Genomic DNA, 23,866 nt, shown 5'->3' on the forward strand with positions numbered 1-23,866 from the left:
AATGATGTCTAATGCGCCAAAACAGGGATCGTGTGTCGGGACCAGAGGATCCGTTGGTAGGATATTTCTTGGAGGTGCCAGCACAACAATAGAACCTTGTTGTGAGATTTTCTAATCACATCTGCAATAACATGATAATAGAGAATATGTCACAGCTATGCCAAAACATATGCTAAGCGGGCACTGCACCTGTAAGGTGGTCAAAAATATGTATACCGTATATACTCGAGTATAAGCCGACCTGAGTATAAGCCGAGGCCCCTAATTTTACCAACAAAAAAAAATGGGAAAATCTATTGACTCGAGTATAAGCCGGGGGTGGGAAATGCATTGGTCACAGCCTCCCCAGTATATAGCCTGCCAGCCCCTGCCCCAGTGTATATAGCCTGCCAGCCCCTGCCCCAGCTTATATAGCCTGCCAGCCCCTGCCCCAGCTTATATAGCCTGCCAGCCCCTGCCCCAGTGTATATAGCCTGCCAGCCCCGCCCCAGTGTATATAGCCTGATAGGCCCTGCCCCAGTGTATATAACCCAGTGTTTTAACCCATTCATTACAATGCGCGGTTTGCACATTTTAATGAATGAGGTGGAAAATCCCCATGTACTGCCATACTGTAGTACTGCCATATGGTAGGATCGATCAGACAACCTAGGGTTAAAGAACCCTAGGGGTTCTTAAAAATAGTGAGAGTAAAAATAAAAAAAAGTTTTAAAAAAATTATAATAAAAAAACCCTAAAAATTCAAATCACCCCCCTTTCCCTAGAAGCGACATAAATATAAATGAACAGTAAAAATCATAAACAAATTGGTGCATCCAAAAATGCCCGATCTATCAAAATATAATAACGGTTTTTCACTGAGTTTAACCGCAAAACAGAAAACAACGCCCAAAGTTGAAAATGGCACTTTTTCCATTTTGAAAAATATAAAAAAAATCTATAAAAAGTGATAAAAAATTTTTACAGACCTAAAAATGGTAGCATTGAAACATCATCAAAAGTCGCACAAAATGATACCACCCACAGCTCCGAACACCGAATGATGAAAAAGTCATTAGCGCCAGAAGATGGGAAAATGGAAATGAAAAAAAAAAAAGTCGGGTCATTAAGGGGTTAACATTGTGTTAGCAGTTGCGGTTTGTAAACGCAAATGTTAACATTAATGTCATTAGGCAAATCCTAATTTGTAATGTGTTTCAAAACGTAATAGTAATAGTAGAGCAGTAATAGCAATTACTGTAAGACATTAATATTTGTTACCTGGTTCTACTCTTCTGCTGTATGTGGTGCAGCCAAATCTATGTGATCAGTATTACATGTGTTACATTATTAGATGTGCTTAGGACTGACCACTAGGGGACCTCTACCAATAACATAGCCCTGGTGGAGATGACTAGCTTCCATCCCTGATAACCATTTTATAAACCCTTCTCTTTCTCCTGCCAGTGTTAAACATGGCTGCCCTGACACCTTTAGCTCGAGCCCGCTGATTGGCTGCTCGGAGCATGGCGCTTTACGCCGCAGCGTGTCGGGGGCGGAGCAGGAGACGGCGTGCTGCTGTTACAAGTATCACTGGAAGTTTGGCGCGGTTCTGCTGGCTGCGTCACCTCAGCCTTTTTCTTGTAGTTTCGCGCGGGAAGCTCCTCCGGTGACCGGCGGGGAGGTAGTGAGAGGACCCTGTCTCTGCGGGTGGTGACCATCTGGAAGAGGCGAGAAGATGGCGAATAAAGAAAGTAAGCGGGGCCTGGCCGCGGGCTGACGACCGGTGTTCTGTGTCGTTTTGTAGCCGGTACAACCGGCCCGAGCGCTGTCATGGCGTAGATTCCCGCTCGTGGAGGGAAGACTTTCCTCCCGGTGTCTACCTTTGTGTATCCGGCCCCATTCATTTCCCCGCCGCATTGCCTCATTGTTCTGTGCTCGGTGTGTCTATGTCACGGGGGACATTGGAATATAGCACTGATCGGGCTTCCCCATGCCAGGCAGTGGGCCCACGTCCTGCTGGTCCAGGATTATAGAATAGCCATCTCCCTGGCGCCTAATATATCATTGTGTATGTGGGGAAGGGGACAACTTGGGGGTCCCTCAAATTGATGCATATTATGCAGTGGCCTTTTTCCTCTTGTAATAGTGATTGCTGCCTTGTGGGTACTATACAGGGTTTCATGTACATAATATACAACATACTTTATTTGGTGCTCATTTTTACACATAGACAAAATAAGATGGAGAGTAATAAAACATTCAGATGAAATTAGAATGAGTCCTGCTCACAAGAGCTTACAATTACAGCCAATCTTTGAGTGGCAGCTTGTGACATTACAGGGATTGGCCGCAGAGCCTAATGAGTAGTTGACATTTTGTGCACCATTTACTCACTGGTGGTATAAAGCTAGCAGGGAGGTAGTTTGCAATCTATATTGCAGGATAGTTGTGGGGCCTAAAGAATACAAAAGGATGTACTGGCTGCATGCACGTAGCTTATGCATCCTTATGACTGGTAAAAACACCCTTCTGGTGTGAAAACGCATTGCCTCTAGAGATGAGCAGTTCAGTAGTTTTAGTTTGAATTCGTCCTTGTGACCCAGGCGTATTGCTTGGGCAATCCTGCAAATCGATGCCTTTTGCCGCTAGCCATGGCAATGATTGACATTGTGTGAGGTTAGACCCCTACTGAACATGTTGGCAACGTATTTGCTGTACCGCACCACACTATTAAATATTCCTGCAGTGGGTGAAAACTCATCACCAGATCCTCAGTTACATGGCAGAAAATCAACACTGCACCTGAAATTTCTTGATTTTCTTGTGGGTTTTACCATGGCTGTACTGAGAATTCCTCTGTTAGGAAATGACGCAGAAAATTAAAGTGCAATAAAAATGTATAATTCACAATTCATGTAAAGTTCTTTCAGTGTACGAAAGTTTTGTAATCTGAGAATCAATTAGCAGTTGGCCATTAAATCATGTCATGTTATCCCAGTTGCTGTCCTGATGTTGCTTCTTTTTGGCCGCGGTCACATGTTCAGTTACCGTTGCGTTTATATTGCAACACTAGCGCACAGGGGGCAAGCCTCAGCCCGATCGCATATGCGTTTCCAAAGATACGCATGTAATCAGGTTATCGATTGCATGAGTTTCCAGGGTAACGCATATGCGATCGGACCTCGGCCTGCCCCCCCTGTGTGCTAGCGGCAAGTTATGAACACAATGCTATCGGAACGTGCAACCCCCGCGGCATGTCCACTCAGTTTCTATGTACATAGGTGGGCTTGGTGCTGCTTGCTGGACCGTTGTCCACCTTTGCAATACTGTATTGTATGAAGCCTAATTCCAGTGTGTTGGGATTGTAAGGACTGCAGCATGATACAGCCTGTATTATGCTATAACGGGTATATGCACTGTGCATATCACAGTGACATCACAACTGATCTTCTGTATACCAAGTAGGAGGTAATCATTTATTTATTTTTTTCACAGGTGCTGTGATTCTTGCCATGGGTTAACTGGAGTTGTCTTATCTGTTGCATTTATGTGCTTCCAGAGGTTGCACAAATTTTTTTTGTGCACTGTAGAAATATTACGCTTAGTATTTTGAGTCGTCTTGGTACGAATGAACTATTCAATATAATACCAGCAGCACTTCAACCACAACATTTACAAACTTCATTATAGAAAACTGACATGTCAAATGACAAGTGCTGTCCGTTCTTGTTTTGACGTATGGCACACGGCTGAATTTAATAGATCAATGGCCTCATGGCTGTTGCTTTAATGGATGTGTCCCTTCCGTTAAATAAGTGTCCTTGTTGGAAAGGAGTATTCTGGGAATATGAAAATCTGATAAAAAATAATTCTACAAGTAAATGAATACAACAATGCAATGTCATTACAAAATTGTGCTTAGTTTTCTTTTGATTCCCAAAATTTTATGGGCCTTTTATATCAGTATGACCTCCCATGTGCGGATTGCCTCGACGTACGTCATCATCCAGTCTGCTCCATGTCAAAAATGGTGACATGTTAAAAAAATAAAATAAAAGGTTCTATTTGGCATTGCTGCTTTCTTCCATTTAAGCACCAGCCCTGACTAAAGTTTGCTGTATGTAGCAGAGTGGCATTAGCACGTGTTACCTGTTTGTGAAAGAAAGCAGACAAGTTTTTAAAATCTGTGACATTTTAAATCCGCCAACACTCGAAGTTAAAAGAAAAAAAAAACATTGTGGAAGATATATCAGTGTGTTGCACATTAGACCATTGCAGCATACCACTAAACCAGCCTGCACCAAATTTATTATGGTGCTAAATGAAATCTATGACTATCAAGTGATACTTTGCACTTGAAAGTTTTTTGGTTGAAAGTATGGAAAAGAAAAAAGGGCGTGGACACAACAACAAAAAAATTCTATGCACCAGGAAATTACGGTAAGTCTGCCGTAGCAACTAATGAGTTGCTACGGCAGACTTACCGTAATTTCCTGGTGCATAGAATTTTTTTGTTGTTGTGTCCACGCCCTTTTTTCTTTTCCATACTTTCAACCAAAAAAAAGTGACCAAAATTTGTTTTAAACCATTAATATGGCGTTAGGAATTTTAGCTTTTCATTCCAGAATTCTGGTGTGGACAGCCTGATGAATCTCCCCAATTGTGCCAAAGGAATGCAAAAACGTGCATTGTGATAACCCTTGTTCAATAAAATGACTTTTTTACTTCGGTGATTACAACGGCAAAAACTCACTCCTGTCACAATGCACATAATGCGACTTGGTCTGATGCATTTGTAACACCTAGGTGTTCACACACGCCCCCTTTCACTTGTGCATTTGGGGACCCAATACTCGCTCCTGGAGAATTTTAGTTTTATTAAATGGGTTGCTCTTGCCTTATGAGCCTTATTTTGATTTACTTGGATCTAAACATTCAACGTTATTCTGTAAGACCTTTTAACAATTTGTTTTTTAATTTGTTGGCAACTTATTTAATTTGTTCTCTTTAGTGTTTGAAGATACTGTGGAAGAACGTGTTATAAATGAGGAGTACAAAATCTGGAAGAAAAATACTCCATTTCTCTATGACTTGGTAATGACGCATGCCCTGGAGTGGCCAAGTCTTACTGTACAGTGGCTTCCAGATGTTACAAGGTAAATATTTGTCAAATCCCTCTCCTGTTTAGTGTGAATGTATCTTTGGGTTTGAGTTGTTTATTGTTTATATGGATTTATATCTGGTTTTCACTTTTGTGTTTTTTTAGTAAAAATCAATCATGCTAGGCTGTTGGCGTTTTGAATCCAAGGGCTTCCCTTGTCATCATGTGGTGAGGTAAAATTGCTTTCAGCGAATGCGATAGACACTCAATGTTACAACGACGTGATCATAGGGTAGCCCTCGGATTATATCAAAATGCAACATGTGAGCACCTAATTGGATTGAGATCAGACTTCGTTACAATGTTTGAGGTGTGTTCACGCGTTCGGTTTTTCAGATAGTATATGAAAACAAAAACGAATGTGGATTATAATGAGTGAACATATAATTGAGAGAAGCTTCTTCTTCAATTCACTCCTGGTTTGGTCATCAAAAACTACATTAAAAAAATCAGAGCCTGAGAATGCATCCTCAGTCTGGGTTCATTACCCAATATGTTATAGGTTCTATGCTGGTGCTCTCCCTGTACAGGCCAAGTGGTTGGTGCAATCACAGATATAACAAATTGTATGTTAAGGATACTGACTCCAGCAATAAAGTAGGAAAAACCTAGACTGTATGAAAATGGCACAGCAGTTTTGTCAATTTCACCTCCAAGATTTTTCAGAACTTTTCAGTAGGTTGCACATTATTATGGCTTTTCGAATGTAGGATGTGAAAAACAAACTTAATTATGGGGAAAAGGCCTGATCTGAGGGGTTTTAGAGCGTAAGCTTCCAGTACCTTCTACAGTGGATAGACGGGCATGCCAGGACCCTGCTGATTTAATGTTGGTGATGTTTCCAATGGGTAAATCATAAGTGTTATGAAGATTTTTTTTTTTTTGACTCTGCAACGTGCTCATGCAACCTCTGTTCCTTTTTCCAAGCGTTAAGGTACTTGGGAGCAAAGTGAAGTTACTCTTGTGTGACACTGCTGCTTTCTCTCCTTTATAGGCCAGAAGGTAAAGATTATGCCTTGCATTGGTTGGTGCTTGGTACTCACACTTCTGATGAGCAGAATCACCTAGTAGTGGCTAGAGTCCAGATCCCCAACGATGATGCACAGTTTGATGCTTCGCACTATGACAGTGAGAAAGGAGGTAAGGCAGAATGTAAATTCACTGCTGAACCTGATGTAGTTATGTGGTGACCCTTTTCCTGATAAGATTTTTTTTTTTTTTTTTTTTGTGCCATCTATTTGTAGTTCTTCAATGCAGCTTTGTGTTAACCATTTATGATAAACCTGTATTTTAGGAACCAGTTCCACACCTGAAACGGTTTGTCGTATGAAAGCCAAACTTGGGAAATGAGTAGATTTTCATAATTCTCATTCAAAACTGCAGTAATGACTTCCTAGTGACTGTTTTTTACAGATTTCACTTTTACGCTAGGGTGATCGCTAGCTAACCTACTTAAGAATTATTTAGTGTCTATTTCATTCTGTTTTATGGTGCTGTGCATTTCAGAATTTGGTGGATTTGGTTCTGTCAGTGGCAAAATTGAAACAGAAATTAAGATCAATCATGAAGGCGAAGTGAATCGGGCCAGATACATGCCTCAGAATCCATGTATTATTGCTACAAAAACTCCATCGTCTGATGTGCTGGTATTTGATTACACGAAGCACCCATCTAAACCTGGTAAGTCAACCCTTTTAGGTAAACTTTCAGAATATGGTGCATGCATATGAGAAAAAACACTGACAATTGGCTGGAATTCTGTACAGAACTAGACCTCATTTGTTGCTGACCCTGAAGCTCAAAGGGTTCTCTCCCTTAATAGCAGAGCTTTTGAGGGTTGAATTATGCCTTTACATGAAGGAAATATACTTTAGCAAATTTTTGCATTTTGTACTTTAAATCTATGAAAAATTGCAAAGCATGGGACCTGTCCCAACATTCGCACATATACAGCCAGTGACAGGTTCCTATAGATCTCGGACTGACACCCCTCCCCCCCTCCCCTCCTCCCCTCCCCTTCTTTAAGCTAATAATTATTTTGCTTACATCCACAGAAATCACCTTTTTATAGTATATATTAGCTGGCATCAGAGGGGGTGTCTCCTGCTTGGCTGGCCCCTCCTATTTTATCCTCCCCATGCCTTATGCCTCACTGGTCACATTTCATGCAATGTGACCAGAGTGACATCACCTCAGGTATTTTGGCCTCTTAATAATGGCAAACTGTACCCCATGCATGTAATATAATAATTATTATTATTTATTTATATAGCGCATACAGATTACACAGTGCTGCACAAAGAATGTCAAATTGGTCCCTGTCCCTATGGGGCTCACAATCTAATAACAAAACATACTAGTAGGTTGGAGTGTGGGAGGAAACCCACCCAAACACGGAGAGAACATACAAACTGTTTGCAGTTGTTGACCTTGGTGGGATTTGAACCCAGGACCCCAGTGCTGCAAGGCAGAAGTGCTACTCACTCAGCCACCGTGCCTCTACATGAAGTCGCCGCAACCTCTATTGACTTCTACTCCTCTCCATGTAATCACATAAATGGGGTACAGTTTGCTATTCTTAGAAGGCTCAGACCTGCAATGTCACATGTCATGAAAGTAACACAACAGATAGTGCGTGACACCCCACACAGCCTTATAATCACATGTGGTATCTACTTCTCTCCATAATGGAGACTGAGTGCTTGTATGCATGCGTGTGTGACTGATTGTCTGTGTCATTAGTTATTTGTGTCATAACAAGACGTCTGGCTACATTATTTGCTGTCATTTATTGCGCAATATCCCTTAGTTAATATTGGAACGCAGTAAGACCCTGATTGTTACCATGGATGTTATTTAATAATTCTGCATTGTGGGGGGGGGGGGGAAATATGTAACAGACAATCTTGTTCTTTGGTTTTGTTTATTGTAATTGTAAAAAAAAAAAAATCAAAAAATTGCAAAAATAAATACTTAAAAAAAAAAATGAAAGTAACACAAGGCACCGTGTAAAGATTGTCACAATATTTTGCATCTGTACATAGAGCTTTGTCTGTAGTTGAATATTAGCAGACGGCCCCTAAGTACAAGGAGGCAGAGCGGTGAAGAGACACCGCTGTCGGTCACAATAATGGGGTGTCGTTCACTGGTATCTTTGACTCTTCTGCACTCAGGCTGCCAGAGATGAGTCAGAAAAGCTAATTTGCATATTCGAAAAACTTTTTGGGTACAGTGCCCCACTGGCAGCTAACTTTACGTGATATATGGAGAACTTGTAACTCTTTATCAGCAGACATTTTTAGTCGGGGTGGGGAACAAAATCTGGTGACGGGACCTCCAAGTTTCTTTGTGTTTTAACTAGTTGCTTTCTGTCATGCTTCTTAGACCCTAGTGGAGAGTGCAATCCTGACCTTCGATTAAGAGGTCATCAGAAAGAGGGATATGGTCTGTCTTGGAATTCTAACTTAAGTGGGCACCTGCTAAGTGCATCCGATGATCATGTGAGTAAGCCAAATTTCTTCTGATTCTTCAGTATTCAATGTGGGATTTAGTAATGCTACATTAGGTTTTTATGACTTGAAAGGTTACATTTTAAATTAAAGATACTTTTCTCCCCAGACTGTTTGCTTGTGGGACATAAGTGCTGGACCAAAGGAAGGAAAAGTAATTGATGCTAAAGCTATCTTTACTGGCCATTCGGCAGTGGTGGAGGACGTAGCATGGCATCTATTGCATGAGTCATTGTTTGGATCTGTTGCAGATGATCAAAAGCTTATGATGTAAGTATTGTAAGTTGCAAATAAATGTGAAACCAGCTTTGAGACATCTTTTTAACACCTTGGTGTTGGCAATAAATGCGGTAGTGCCACTTAAATGAGACACTGACTGGTTGTGATGACAGCTGGGACATTTAACAAAGGTCTAGTGCAGTGATGGCTAACCTATGGCACTGGTGCCAGAGGTGGCACTCAGAGCCCTTCTTGTGGGCACTCAGGCCATCACCAGAGATGACTCCAGGTATCTTCCTGCAGTCCCAGACAGCCCAGGACTTGCTGTGCACAAAGCTATTTTAAAGTGACAGCTCAACCTGGGACTACTTTCTGCTTTATTGGTGCCTCAGGGTGCTGATATCAATGAAACCTGTGACAAAACAGGGAGTATAAATCACAAATTGAATTTCTGTGTTGGCACTTTGCGATAAATAAGCGGGTCTTTGTTGTAGTTTGGGCACTCAGTCTCTAAAAGGTTCGCCATCACTGGTCTAGTGCCTGTCATAGAAGGATCTGTAAAGGAGCCTTTTACAGATTGTGATTTTACAGTACACTGCAATACAGTATATACCCCCCTCTAAGGAGCCACTTTTTTTTCTTTATATAGTGAGCTGTATACATGATTGTTTTCTGTGTATCTGATTGAACTGCCAAGTGACTGTATTTACTAGATTTCACTTTTTGCTTCTAACGCTAGTACCTTTTTTTAATTCTATGTGGCATTTTACCTGGGCTGTATGGAAGAGGGTTCAGCCTGTGAGTCCTCTCCATACTCCCTTAACTGCCTTCTGACAAACTATTGCAACATAGGTTGTTAGGAAGTAAAAAATAACTCAATCCTTGCAGGACTTGTCTGTGAGTACTGCAGCAGAAAAATCTACTTCTAAACTGCAAAGTCCTGAACAGCTGTAAAAACGACTGTTGGTTTCTTTTGCAGTATACTGCCTATTTGATCAGTCCCATATAATTCTAATCAGCAACCAGGTTTTGGCCAAAGCAGCAGTTCAGTGTGACGCATGGCCATGTCTCCCATTTCAAAAATTTTTGTTTTTTCTGCCAATTCCACTTGTAAAATGCTAGTGAACATTTACCTTAGACTGACCGCATCAAACATAATGGGGGAGATTTATCACAAGTCTCTTGGAGCAGAACTGTTCTAGTTGCCCATGGCAACCAATCAGAGCTCAGCTTTCACTTTCAGACAGCTGTTTATAAAATTAAAGCTGAGCTCTGATTGGTTTCCATGGACAACTAGAACAGTTTTACCTCAGAAACTTGATGATAAATCTCTCCCAATGTGTAGCAATGTAGACTTGGTTCAGGTAAATAGTACCTCTGAGTGTATCCCAGGGGATCAATAAAGTTGAATTGTATTATTGTATGATTAGGAAATTGATGGTAATTCTTTGTAGGCTGTTGGCAATGAAAGGGCATATGATACTGGATAGTCGATATTGAAGTTTAGAACTTTCAGCATATGTAGTATTGTATTGTTTTTTTTGTTTTTTCTGCCAGTTGGGACACACGGTCAAACACAACTTCTAAACCAAGTCACTCGGTGGATGCACATACAGCTGAAGTCAACTGCCTGTCCTTTAATCCATATAGTGAATTTATCCTTGCTACAGGATCCGCGGATAAGGTAATAATACCTTACAAATACAGAGCACTGCACAAATCGGTCATTTTCTTGCTAAAATTGATGGTTCCTTCCAATTTTACTTAAAGGGAACCTGTCACCAGGAGAGCCATTTTTAGCACTCCCCTAGTCCCCACAGAGCATAGTACATACACTGCCAAAGTGTGTTTGTATAAAAAATTGGTTTTACAGAAAAAAAAGATATGTTATATTGTACCTTTCATTAGCATCTGCTGTGTGACTAGGCAGTTGCCTAATGGGAGGGGCTGGAAAGGAGCAGTTTTCCCACCCCCCACCCTTGGGAAACATGTGACCTTTTCAAATATATGAATAACTCCCCTCACTCGGGACTGGCTGTAGAGGAGCAGGGGGCGTTGCTAAGCCAAGTGATGGACGTTTTCATATATTTGAAAAGGTCACATGGAGTAGCTGTTCCCCAAGGGTGGGGGGGGGGGGGGACTGCTCCTTTCCAGCTCCTCAAAAAAGTTATCGGTGCGATAACAAATGTGTATAGGTTTTATAATGCATTTAAACACTTACAAAAATTAAATCCACCTGTACAAAAAATTTTTGATTTTGCTATGTTCTGTCGCTAATAACTTTTTATACTTTTGTATACGGAGCTGTGGATGGTGTCATACTTTGCGACTTTTGATGAAGTTTTCAATGCTACAATATTTAAAACTGTACAACCTTTTGATCACTTTTTATTGATTGCACATTGCAATGAATCAGTTAAAATGAGGCCACTTTGAGCTTTGGAAGACCAACTCGTGAGCCCTCTTCATGCACCGGACATGTGCCGTACTATTACGGCTGGTTAAGCTTGTTTCAAAGAAACCTCCTCGGACTGTGAAACGAGCCATGTTGGATGCAAGTCCATAACACTACCATACTATCTTTGGATTTTGAATATGCAGGACTGTATTATGTAAATCTACCCTTTTCCCCTGAAAATAAGAGCATCCCAAAAATAAGACCCAGTGCAATTTTTTAGGACTTGCCTAAAAAGATCTGGCTGCAAAATCTATTGATAAGTGTTCAAAAGTTATAATCATATAAAACGACACATGTCAGGATTAAAAAAAAAATGGGGCTGTGCTTTAACGCTTCAAGGACCTGGCCCTTTTTTGTTTTTTCATTTCCATTTTTTCACTCCCCACAATCAAATCTAACTTTTTTTATTTTTACACGTACAGAGCTTTGTGATGGCATTTGCGCCATTTTCTTGTAGGCTTGGATTTTACGGCATTCACTGCACGCCCCAAATGACAGGTCCACTTTATTCTTTGGGTCGGTGTGATCATGGGGATACCAGATTTGTATTGGTTTTATGTTTTCCTACATTTACAAAAATTGAAAACTGGTGTAGAATTTTTTTTTTATTATTTTGCAATCTTCTGGCGCTAATAACTTTTTCATGCTTTGCTGTACGGAGCTGTGGGTGGTGTCATTTTTTGCGACTTTTCAATGCTACCATTTTTAGGACTATACATATTTATATTAAAAAATGTGCCATTTCCTGCTTTGGGCACTATATTCCGTTACAGGGTTAAATGCAGTGAAAAAACATATTTTGATTGGGCATTTTTGGATGCGGCAATACCTAATGTGTTTGATTTTTTTTTTTCACTGTTTATTTATACCAGTTCTAGGGAAAGGGGGGTTATTTGAATTTTTTGGTCTTTTATTATACTTTTTTTTTTATTTTATTTTTTTTACTTTAACCCTAGGTTGTCCAATTGATCCTACAATATACTGCCATATTACTGTAGGGTAGTATATGGGGATTTTCCCCCTCATTCATTACAATGTGCAAGACCCGAGAGGGCTTAGCACTGGCCGACCTGTGACATGTTATTACGCTATAAACTGGATTTGTCCTGAGGGGGTTACTTTTTTTTCATTACAGGGATCATTAACTAGTAACCGCCCTTATTGGTTTCTGCCTGAGACACTAAGGGGCCTTGAGCAAGCGGGTTAGACTGAAAGTGTGGATCTGAATGCCTGTTAAACCCTTTAGATCCCGTTGTCAATGATGTGACACAGGGATCCATGTACCTGGATAGGGAGGGGCTCCCTCTCCGCACCCCGCCCCGCCATTGCGCAGTGCTGTCTTCACTGCTGGACAGCTGGAGATCTAATGAACCCTGGCTGGACCTGTTGGCCTATGCACTTGCATAATTCTAATGTACTGCAATAAATAATTATTGCAGTGCATTAGTATGAACTAGTAATCCCATGATCTGTTACCATAATTATGTGTAACTGTGATCACTTCACATGGCATTACTGTGTCCAGGTGCTGTCTTCTATCCTGTGTCTGCTTCAGGTGGAGAAAATTAACAGAATAATGAAAGGGCCAGTAGCATTTTAATTAATCATTAGTTCATAAAAGGATTTTTCTGTTAAGGGGAGCAAAATTTATATTTTAACATTATATATTAGCTTTTATTACAAGGGCCCATTTGTATATGCTGTATTTTGCTTATTCCTGAAATACCCCTTTAATGTTGAATCTTTGTTTGTTCAATGTGAAGTGCAGCTAGCACTTTTTTTTTTTCCTAGCTGTAAGCATAAAATGTATGTACTAGGGTTTATTATGCAGATTAGACTAAAGTTCTTGTTATTAATGTTGTAGACTGTTGCATTGTGGGATCTCCGGAACCTAAAACTTAAGCTTCATTCATTCGAGTCCCATAAAGATGAGATATTTCAGGTGAGTGGAATTTCAGGAAATATGTTATGCAGATGTTGCGCCCATCTGTTGCTTGAACGCTTGACTTTAACTTACTGTCTTACTATTTAGGTACACTGGTCACCCCATAATGAAACTATCCTTGCTTCAAGCGGTACGGATCGGAGGCTAAATGTTTGGGATTTGAGGTATGTATATAATAAGGCGGGACGAAGGTAAAACTGGTGAAAAGTACAGTTGGGTTATTAACAAAGAAGGGTTTTATTTCTTATTTTAATAAACTAAGAACATCTTTAGTGCCTGCTACATTCAAAGATATTTTACTCAAATACTCCAAAATCTCCTCCAATTCATCATCCGACAATTCCCCAACCTCAAGATCCCATTTTCTTCGTGTTTTTCCATAGGATCACCCAACAGCTTATCCAAAATTGCTCCATACAACATTGAAATAAGACTCATGTTCTGTGCTTGCACTACCCCTGTCATAATTCCCATTGATGAAAACTCAACCTCCTCAGATTCAAATTGTGTCTGTAAGATTTGTTGTAACTGCAGGTACTGATGAAACATAGTCCTGGGTATCTCGAATTCCTCCACCAGCTGACTGAAGGACTTGAGATTGGATCCTTCATACAATTGTTGTAGATAACCTACCCCCTTTTGTTTCCATCTTTGGACATTGTCTAACATATATACCTCACCCAGATACAGATTATTCCTTAATGGGGTATACTTGCTCCAAGATCTTATCCCCATTATCTGATTATAAACGCTCCAGATTCTCTGCAGCAATGCCAGTGTTGGGTACCGATTTCCCAGCTTCCCTGCCTCTAGTGGAGCCACTGGTTCCAACGTGTCTCCAAAGTGCCACCACTGAACCGCTAACCCCCTTTATATTTAGGCAGTTGTAGTGTTTCTAATTTTATCATGGGTACTCCCTGTTTCCATATTAAATTCCTAAATAAACTATTAATCTTCCTAAAAAAGAACTTGGTGCTCCAGTATGGACACCAACGTAATGCGTATAAAAATTGTGGCATTAATGTAATCTTAAAGGACCTGTCATCAGGTCTGTCACTATTTCTGTCACCTCTACCTGTTGGAGCAGCTCACGAGGATCCCTCTCCCCCTGCTCATGTCTGTGTAATGTATAGTAACGCATTGCTAGTGTCTGTGCTTTATCTGCTGACATGCTGCATCCTCCTAATACACAGACATCAGCTACACAAGTACCTGACATGTTCTGCTATAACTTGGCTGCCTGTAGCTGTTGTATTTCTCATATATATATATATATATATATATATATATATATATATATATATATATATATATATATATATATATATATATATATATATATATATATATATATTATATATTATACATATACACGCACACACACACGCTGCAGGGGGTGCCAGCACCAGGAAGCACATGGAGGAGCAATTACACCATTATACAGGCTGTCAGTCAAGCACTTGGGGTGTGGCTGTACCTCCCACTCATGAATTGGGTTTGCAGCCAGATCTTGTGCAGTGAGCTCTGCAGATTTTTGTGGCCGATAACTTTAAAAAAAAAGCATTAGCAAAGCGAGTGTATGAGCTTGGCAGCGAGTGTGCACTGATCCCAAGTGTGTGCAGTGTCATAAGTGTGACTTAGGTTTAAGGGAAGGAGTACGTTTTGGATCCTGCAACAAATAGATAAGTGCATCTACATTTTTATTTCCTGATATTCATTGTGTGTTTTTTATTGCAACCAAGTAGATCTAAAGGTATTTTACTTGCATAATCTGTATATTGTGTGGGGGGTATAGGGAGGCATTCACCTTGCTTATCTAGACAGTATAGTCACAGGTGCTGCCTAATTAATAGTGGGGTGTGGCTATCTAATTAGCAGCCTTTATATACTTCTGTGGTCAGTTTGTTTGGTGGTTTGCAGCCAGATCTTGTGCAGTGAGCTCTGCAGATTTTTGTGGCCGATAACTTTAAAAAAAAGCATTAGCAAAGCGAGTGTATGAGCTTGGCAGCGAGTGTGCACTGATCCCAAGTGTGTGCAGTGTCATAAGTGTGACTTAGGTTTAAGGGACTTAAGTTTGAGGGGCTTTAGCAGGTAACTTCTGTGTTTTGTGTTACTTTGACTGTAAATTCTTTCTGTGCATATTTATATTGTAATCCCCATTAGAATAATGGACTCCATAAGTGGCATTGCTACACGGTGTACATCCTGTGCCATGTATGCTTTCCTTGAACAGCCGTTCGAGGGGGAATACTGCTGTGTGGGGTGTGTGAAAATTGCTCATCTGGAAGCCCAGATTCTGGATCTAAATGAGCAAGTTTCAAGGCTGCGGGCAATTGATAATATGGAACGAAGTTTGCTGCTCCTGGAGCACAAACTCTCTGGGGAAGATGGTTGTGGGGAGGGAAGTATGGAGGTGCAGAATGAGGGGGCAGCTAGTTGGGTAACATGTAGAAGGCGGGGTAGAGGGAAGAGTTGTAGAGAGTCTAGTCCTGATCTGGTGCACCCCAATAAGTTTGCCAGGCTGGTGGATGAGGGGGATATCAGCTCTGGGGTTGCAATGCTGCAGAAAGCCATGGCCGCTAGCAACCAGGGGAATGTCTGCTCCAGTAAGAAGGGTAATGGGAGCACAGGAAAGGTCAGACAGGTGCTGGTAGTGGGAGATTCCATTATTAGGGGAACACACAGGGCAATCTGTCACAAAGACCGTGCATACCGAACAGTGTGTTGTTTGCCGGGTGCTCGGGTTCGGCATGTTGCGGATCGGGTTGACGGATTACTGGGAGGGGCTGGTGAGGAACCAGCGGTCATGGTCCACATTGGCACTAATGACAAAGTAACAGGTAGGTGGAAGGTCCTTAAAAATGATTTCAGAGATTTAGGCCATAAGCTCAGGGCAAGGACCTCAAAGGTAATTTTCTCCGAAATACTGCCTGTACCACGTGCCACACCAGAAAGGCAGCGGGAGATCAAGGAGGTAAATAAGTGGCTCAAAAGTTGGTGTAGGAAGGAGGGGTTTGGGTTCATGGAGAACTGGGATGACTTTTCTGTGGGCTACAGGCTCTACAGTAGGGATGGGCTGCACCTCAATGGGGAGGGGGCCGCTGTTTTAGGGGAAAAAATGGCTAGAAGGTTGGAGGAGTGTTTAAACTAGAGACCTGGGGGGAGGGCAATTACACTTGTGCAGGGCAAATAGACGGTGTACATAGAGAGCTGGGAAGGGTCATAGTCCATGGGGGAGGAAGGGGGGCTGGAATGAGATTGGGGAATAAGGACAAAAGGAATACGGACAGGGAAAACCATATAAAGTGCATGTACACAAATGCCAGAAGCCTCACAAACAAAATGGAGGAACTGGAACTCTTGATGTTGGAACGGAAATATGATATAGTGGGTATCAGCGAGACATGGCTGGACAGTAGCTATGACTGGGCTGTTACTATAGATGGTTATAGTCTTTTTAGAAAGGATCGTATAAATAAAAAAGGGGGAGGGGTTTGTTTATATGTGAATTCTTGCCTCAAGCCCGTCCTGCGAGATGACATCAGTAACGCAAATGTGGAGTCCCTATGGGTGGAGATAAGGGGAGGGAAAAAGAATAATAAAATATTACTAGGGGTTTGTTATAAGGCTCCAAATATAATGGAGGCAGCAGAGGAAATGCTGATAAGTGAAATGGATGCGGCTTCAAAGCATGGTGAAGTACTTATCATGGGGGACTTCAATTACCCAGATATTGACTGGGGGGCAGAAACCTGCAGGTCCTTCAAAGGTAGCAGGTTCTTGTCAACAACAAAAGACAATTACCTGTCGCAACTAGTCCTGGAGCCAACAAGAGGGGGGGCACTGCTGGACCTTATCCTTACCAACAGACCTGATAGGATATCAAAACTACAGGTTGGGGGGAACCTGGGGAATAGTGATCATAATATCATTGATTTTGTATTACGCTTTACTAAGAGCGTTAGTGAAGGGGCAACCAACACTCTAAACTTCAGGAGGGCAAATTTTCAGCAACTAAGGGAAGACCTTAAAGGCATAGACTGGGATAATGCTCTCAAGGACAAAAGCCCCCCCCCCAAAATGGGACTTTTTCTCATATATTCTGAAAAAGTCCTGTGAGAAACACATACCTTATGGGAAAAAGCATAAAAGGAACAAGAAAAACCCTATGTGGCTAACTAGTCTTGTAAGGAAAGCAATAAGCGAAAAAGATAAAGCGTTTAAGGTGCTAAAACGTGAAGGTAGCGTTGAGGCATTACAGGATTATAGAGAGAAAAATCCTGTAAAAAGCAGATAAAGGCCGCAAAAATAGAGACTGAGAGAAATATTGCCAGGGAGAGCAAAAATCATCCCAAATTATTTTTCAAGTATATAAATGATAAGAAACTAAAAACAGAGAGTGTGGGTCCCCTTAGAAATAACATGGGGGTCATGGTGGAAGGAGACGAGGAAAGGGCCAATCTACTGAATGTCGCCTTCTCAACTGTCTTTACCCAGGAAAATCCCCTGGTGGAAGACACAATGAGGAATAATGTTAATTCTTTTTATAATGTCAACAGTTTAACCCAGGAAGAGGTACGGCGCCGCCTCGCAACCACTAAGATAGATAAATCACCGGGGCCAGATGGCATACACCCCCGGGTTCTGCATGAATTATGTACGGTGATAGACAGACCGTTATTTCTAATATTTGAAGATTCACTGAGGACTGGTTATGTTCCACAGGAATGGCGCATAGCAAATGTGGTACCAATATACAAAAAAGGATCAAATAGCGATCCTGGAAACTACAGACCCGTAAGTCTAACTGCTGTGGTGGGGAAAATATTTGAGGGGTTTATTAGAGATGCTATCCTGGAGTATCTCACTGTGCACAACCTTATAACCCAGCGTCAGCATGGGTTTATGAGAGATCGGTCCTGTCAGACTAATCTGATTGGTTTCTACGAGGAGGTAAGTTCAAGACTGGATCTGGGGGACGCTGTGGATGTTGTATATCTGGACTTCTCAAAGGCATTTGACACCGTGCCACATAAAAGGTTGGTATATAAAATGAGACTGCTGGGAATAGGAGAAAATCTGGGTAAGTAATTGGCTTAGTGATAGAAAACAGAGGGTGGTCATTAATGGCACATTCTCAGATTGGGTTGATGTTACCAGTGGAGTGCCACAGGGGTCAGTATTGGGGCCACTTCTTTTTAATATTTTTATTAATGACCTTGTAGTGGGTTTACACAGTCAAGTTTCAATATTTGCAGATGATACTAAGCTGTGTAAAGTAATAAATACTGAGGTCGATAGTTTAGCATTACAGAGGGATTTGTGGAAGCTTGAGGGATGGGCAGAGAAATGGTTGATGAGGTTTAATGTAGATAAATGTAAAGTTATGCACTTGGGCCATGGAAACAAAAAGTACAATTATGTTCTAAACGGTCAATTACTTAGTAAAACTGAAGCTGAAAAGGACTTGGGCGTATTGGTGGATGGTAAACTTAATTTTAGTGACCAGAGCCAGGCGGCTGCTGCTAAAGCAAATAAAATAATGGGATGTATCAAGAGAGGAATAGATTCTCATGATAAAGACATAGGGCCACATTTATCACTTGTTTTTTCTGTTGTTTTTGCGCCTTTTCGTTTAGGCGCACCGTTTTTGCGCCATTTTTGCGATTAAACGTCAAATTAGCCGCGCAGCTAAAATAACCACCTTTCCCTCATCTATCGTTCAATTCCAGATGTTTTGCTGCGCCTAATGATATTCATCACGTGCGACTTTTGCATTTAGGCGCAAAAACGGGCGCAAAAACACTCCAGCTCGAAGGTGGCGTTATCTGAGAAGAAAGCACTGAGCCCCTTTGCAGAAGAGCTCATTTCTAGCAGCAAAGCTCAGCCAGACACTAGAACATATAATAGATACAATTAGATACTCTGCAGACAGACGCTGCAGACTATTTACAGTTCATCACTTTCTATTTACAAAATATTCTGCAAAACCTGAGCTCACAGCAAGAGCAAGAGAAGTTTGCACAAGTTTGCAGAAGCTTGCAGAATGTAGCAGATACTACAAACAAGTGTCCCCCATATAATTCTGCACAGTGTCTGAGGGGGATACTGTGCAGAATTACAGGGGTGCAGCAGGAGACCAGCACTGGGGGATCCCCTCCAGGAGAAGCCCCTGCTGAGGAGGTCACTGGGTGCTGGGTGTCACACACCTGGGTGCTGCTGTGAGTGTTATCTTCATTCTGGGCTGTGGGAGAAGCAGAGAGGAGCTTGTAGCAGGATCACATGTAAGTGCCCGAATCTAACATTGCGCCTAAACTGTGTTAAAGTAAAGTGATTAATAAGAGGCAGAAAATAAACTTATCACAGATGGTTGTAGCTTGTGATAATTCTGGCAAAACAGTGCGCCCGAATTTAGGCGCAACTACTACATTTAGGCGCACAAAAGTGATAAATGTGGCCCATAGTTTTGCCCTTATACAAATCCCTGGTCAGACCACACATGGAATATTGTGTACAGTTTTGGGCACCAGTGTATAAAAAGGATATAATAGAGCTGGAACGGGTGCAGAGGAGAGCAACCAGGATTATTAGGGGAATGGGGGGATTAGAATACACTGACAGATTACAAAATTTGGGATTATTCAGTTTAGAAAAAAAGACGACTGAGGGGAGACCTCATTACAATGTACAAATACCTGAACGGACAGTACAAGGGTCTCTCCAAAGATCTTTTTATACCTCGGCCTGTGACCAGGACAAGGGGGCATCCTCTACGCCTAGAGGAGAGGCGATTCTACCATCACCATAGACAAAGGTTCTTTACTGTAAGAGCAGTGAGACTGTGGAACTCTCTGCCGCAGGAGGTTGTTATGGCCGACTCTATGTACATGTTCAAGAGAGGCCTGGATGACTTTCTGGAGAGAAAAAATATCACGGGTTATGGGGATAAAACATTTATTTAATTCTTGAAGGTTGGACTTGATGGACTTGCGTCTCCTTCCAGCCTTATATACTATGATACTATGAATAAGCTGGACAGCTTGAATATGCTAATGACTCATTGGACATTTCACAGGTCATTTGCATACAGCTTTAGGACCTCATTGCTTAGGTTTACAGGCATGTAGAGGGACAATGAAGGGATAGAGGCAATGCTTTCTAATGGCAGTTTATGGAAATATATTTAGATTAGGGGGTTATTTTGCATGACGGGTTCTCATCTGCATATAATGAACCCCCCCCCCCCCCCCTCTAAATTTAAACCCCCTTATGGCCGGGTCTTGTCTTATCATGCAAGCCAGGGGCTCAATGGCTAGGGCAAATAAGAGGTGACAGAGGATACCCCTGCCTTGTACCTCTTTGCAAATGAAATTGTTCCGAAACTACTCCATTCGCCCTCACGTTCACAACTGGTGATTTATACAATATACGGACCCACTGTATGAAATTGGGTCCAAACCCCAGCTTACCTAGTACTGCCCATAAGCATTCCCGTTCTATGCTATCAAAAGCCTTGGATAGTGATACCACCATGGCTTTGTCCAGAAAGTCACCGGAGATTTAATGCTGTCGATTTGGAAGGAATAAATCCGGACTGATCCCGGTGCACAACCGTCCCCGACCAGTTCGCCAATAGCTTAATATCGGCCGTCAATAGACACTGGTCTATACGATTAAGGTAACTGGCCATCTTTCCCCTCTTTAAGGAGCACCACTATTAGCGCTTCATAACAGGAAAACGTTAGTCTTCCTTGTTCAAAGCTTTCTTTCAATATTTCCAACCATTGTGATAATAATAGCTCCCCAAACTCTTTAAACACTTCTATCAGGAGACCGTCCATCCCTGGTGCTTTGTCAATGGCCATACCCCCCATCTCCTGTTCCAGTTCTTCAAAAGAAATTGGGGCCTCCAGCATTTCCCTCGCTGCTGCACTCTAGGCATACTCGCCTCTTCTAGATAACCGTTTAATTAGGACCTCGAATAGTTTGCTTTAGAAGAATACAATTGTCTATAGAAAGTACTCAATACCTCCAGTATACCCTTCATGACTGTGTCCTCCCTGCCTTCTACATCCCTCAACCCATATATGTATGAATTTGTTCTCTAGGCTTTCACCTTCCTCGCTAGCAGTTTCCCCGTTTGTTCCCCCTCGGCATAAAACTGCTCCTTCAAAAACATAAGCTTGTTCTCTGCCCGGTCTAATTGTTTCTTGCGCTGTTAATGCGCTTCTGCCCATCCCAACTCTGTCTCCCTCGTTCAGCATTGAATATGCTTTTCTTCTGCTTCCCATCCAATTTGTCTAGATTTTTTTTTACATTTTTTTAATTTCCCTGGCAAGAGCCCTGTGCAGGAACATTTTCATGGCATCCCACAGTACTACCCTAGACACAGATCCCTCATTATATTCTAAATAAGCTTACTCCTGTAATAAAAGAATAATTCAAATGGGTCATTAAAATAGCCAATATGGAATTAGTTGTTTTGTTTGCTCTCCTTAGCAGAAAAATGCTGTGGAGATGCACAATGATGAATTAAAATGCCACTGGTCCTTTAATTAGTCCGGTGACTTTGTCTCTGTGGTGGAGACACAGGACAGAAGATGTCAACTTGTCACATGTCCTGCGCCTGTCTGGGCAGGTCATGTGATCATCACTAGTTTGGCTGTAGTCGGTTGGTTGCAGTGTATCCTGTATGACCAGTGTTGCGGTCAGACCCATCTCAGTGAGGCAATGTGCAGTGATGGCAGTTACACATCATTACTTTGGTAACAGAGCAAGAAAGTCTGTTATATCATCACTGGGAGCAGAGCATAAGAGGTAGGAGCCATGAGTGAGAACAGAGACATCATGGGGGTTGTAGATGGCTGCCATCTTGCAGATAACTCCGCCTACTAAATTTGTGAATCATAAAAGCAAACTATTTAAGCTAGTTTGGGTTTTGTGTCCGATGTTCAGATTTCTTAATCTGTTTTCTTTATATCTAGCAAAATCGGTGAGGAACAATCTGCAGAAGATGCTGAGGATGGTCCCCCTGAACTATTGGTAAGGCTTTGGTTTGTTCAACATAAGAAGTATAACATTAACGGGCTATTGTGACTTCAGAAATTGTTTGAACAAGAATCTTGCCTTGGATATTTCTCACATTCCTGCACCAGCTTTCCAGTCCCTAATGTAGTGATGTCAAACCTTTTAGAGACAAAGTAAACCATCTACATTATCAGTGTGGTTACCTTTAGGGCTACTTGGGACTGCAATAGGAGGCCTTGAGTCCTGTCTGGTGTACTTTGTGCTGGGATAATGACCACATCGTGCCTTAGGTTCGCAGTCACTGGCATAATGTATGTTTCGTGACTGCCTATAATATAAATGCTTCTGGTATTGGAAAAGGGACAACTGAAAGGTGATTTATCAATTTCATTTTTAAAGTTTAATAGGTTGAGAATGGGTTAAAAAAAAGTCTAACTGCTGTTTCCCTTTAATAGTTTATCCATGGAGGACACACGGCAAAAATATCGGATTTCAGCTGGAACCCAAATGAGCCCTGGGTTATCTGTTCAGTGTCTGAAGACAACATAATGCAGATTTGGCAGATGGTAAGTTCATGAGCGAGCATGTGCACACAGAACACAGCATGACGCTACAAATTGTGTACCAGAATTTAATTTTCTCTACTTTTTTTTTAATTATTTTTAGGCAGAGAATATTTATAACGATGAAGAGCCAGACGTTCAACCATCTGAATTGGAGGCGCAAGGATCTTAGATGTGCTATTTTTTTATTTTGTTCTATTTTTTTTTTTTTTTCCCTGTTTACCAATGCAGACTTTCACACAATGTGAAGTGGTTGATATTCCTTCAAGATTATTTTTCCTATATGTTGTATTGTACGGAAAATGTTTGTATTTGACACGAGGCTTGTGAAATGGCTGGTCTAATAAAAGTGTTCTTCCTGTTATGCAATGTCTGCAACTTAATTGTGCTATGACCTGAGGTAATGTACAAGCATTCGACAACCAGACATGTCATCCACACAAAGCTACAAAGAATAGTTTAAATAGTTATTGTATTTCTGAAAATTTCATACTATGTGTCTAAAAAATACACATTACACTTTATAAAGTGAGCAGAGGGGTCCCATTCAAGTGTATGGGACCCTGCCTCTCCTAGTTATGCCGCTGGACCTACCCAATATTATTGCTGATTGTGCCTTGAGTCTGTAATTGCCTGTAATGGTTCTTTCACATGCTTCAAATTTCAGTTTTCTTTCCAAGCAAAAAATAGATAAAAATCATATCATGCAGAGGCATTCTCTAGCAGTAGAGGGAGAGTTTCTGTACATGAGCAGCCCATAATAAAGAAACTGTACTTCTGCTTGCCTTAAGGCTTAGTTAAATACATTTCTACTAGGGGTGCATAAACTTCAACAAAAACTGCCATGTGTACATGAAAACTAATTTTTCCATAACGTCCCCCATGACGGCCCACTAGGAGGATGACCCTTGACCTCTGTAGGGACAGGAAGCAGAGAGGTTAAAAGCCTCCCCCCCACATCCTCCCGCCAGTGTCTTCCTGTCCCTACAGGGGTCAGGTCAA

The 23,866-nt window shown here is 41.5% G+C and overlaps 1 protein-coding gene across 2 annotated transcripts; it reads left to right on the forward strand.

The window, feature by feature from the left end:
* Positions 1-1,521: 1,521 nt before the first annotated feature.
* RBBP7 (RB binding protein 7, chromatin remodeling factor) lies at positions 1,522-23,228 on the forward strand. Of its 2 annotated transcripts, none has more exons than XM_072136320.1 (12): positions 1,522-1,733; positions 4,994-5,138; positions 6,138-6,283; positions 6,650-6,823; positions 8,528-8,643; positions 8,762-8,922; positions 10,429-10,555; positions 13,194-13,271; positions 13,362-13,438; positions 22,259-22,316; positions 22,757-22,867; positions 22,968-23,228. In XM_072136320.1, exons 1-12 carry the CDS (start codon positions 1,718-1,720, stop codon positions 23,034-23,036), a joined length of 1,278 nt encoding a protein of 425 aa, XP_071992421.1. In that variant the 5' UTR covers positions 1,522-1,717; the 3' UTR covers positions 23,037-23,228. The 2 variants fall into 2 exon arrangements, with proteins under 2 accessions (XP_071992421.1, XP_071992422.1); XM_072136321.1 differs by lacking the exon at positions 1,522-1,733 and adding an exon at positions 1,902-1,920.
* Positions 23,229-23,866: the final 638 nt, after the last annotated feature.

The sequence above is a fragment of the Engystomops pustulosus genome, chromosome 2, assembly GCF_040894005.1.
Source record: "Engystomops pustulosus chromosome 2, aEngPut4.maternal, whole genome shotgun sequence".
In the NCBI taxonomy this organism is placed as follows: Eukaryota; Metazoa; Chordata; class Amphibia; order Anura; family Leptodactylidae; genus Engystomops; species Engystomops pustulosus.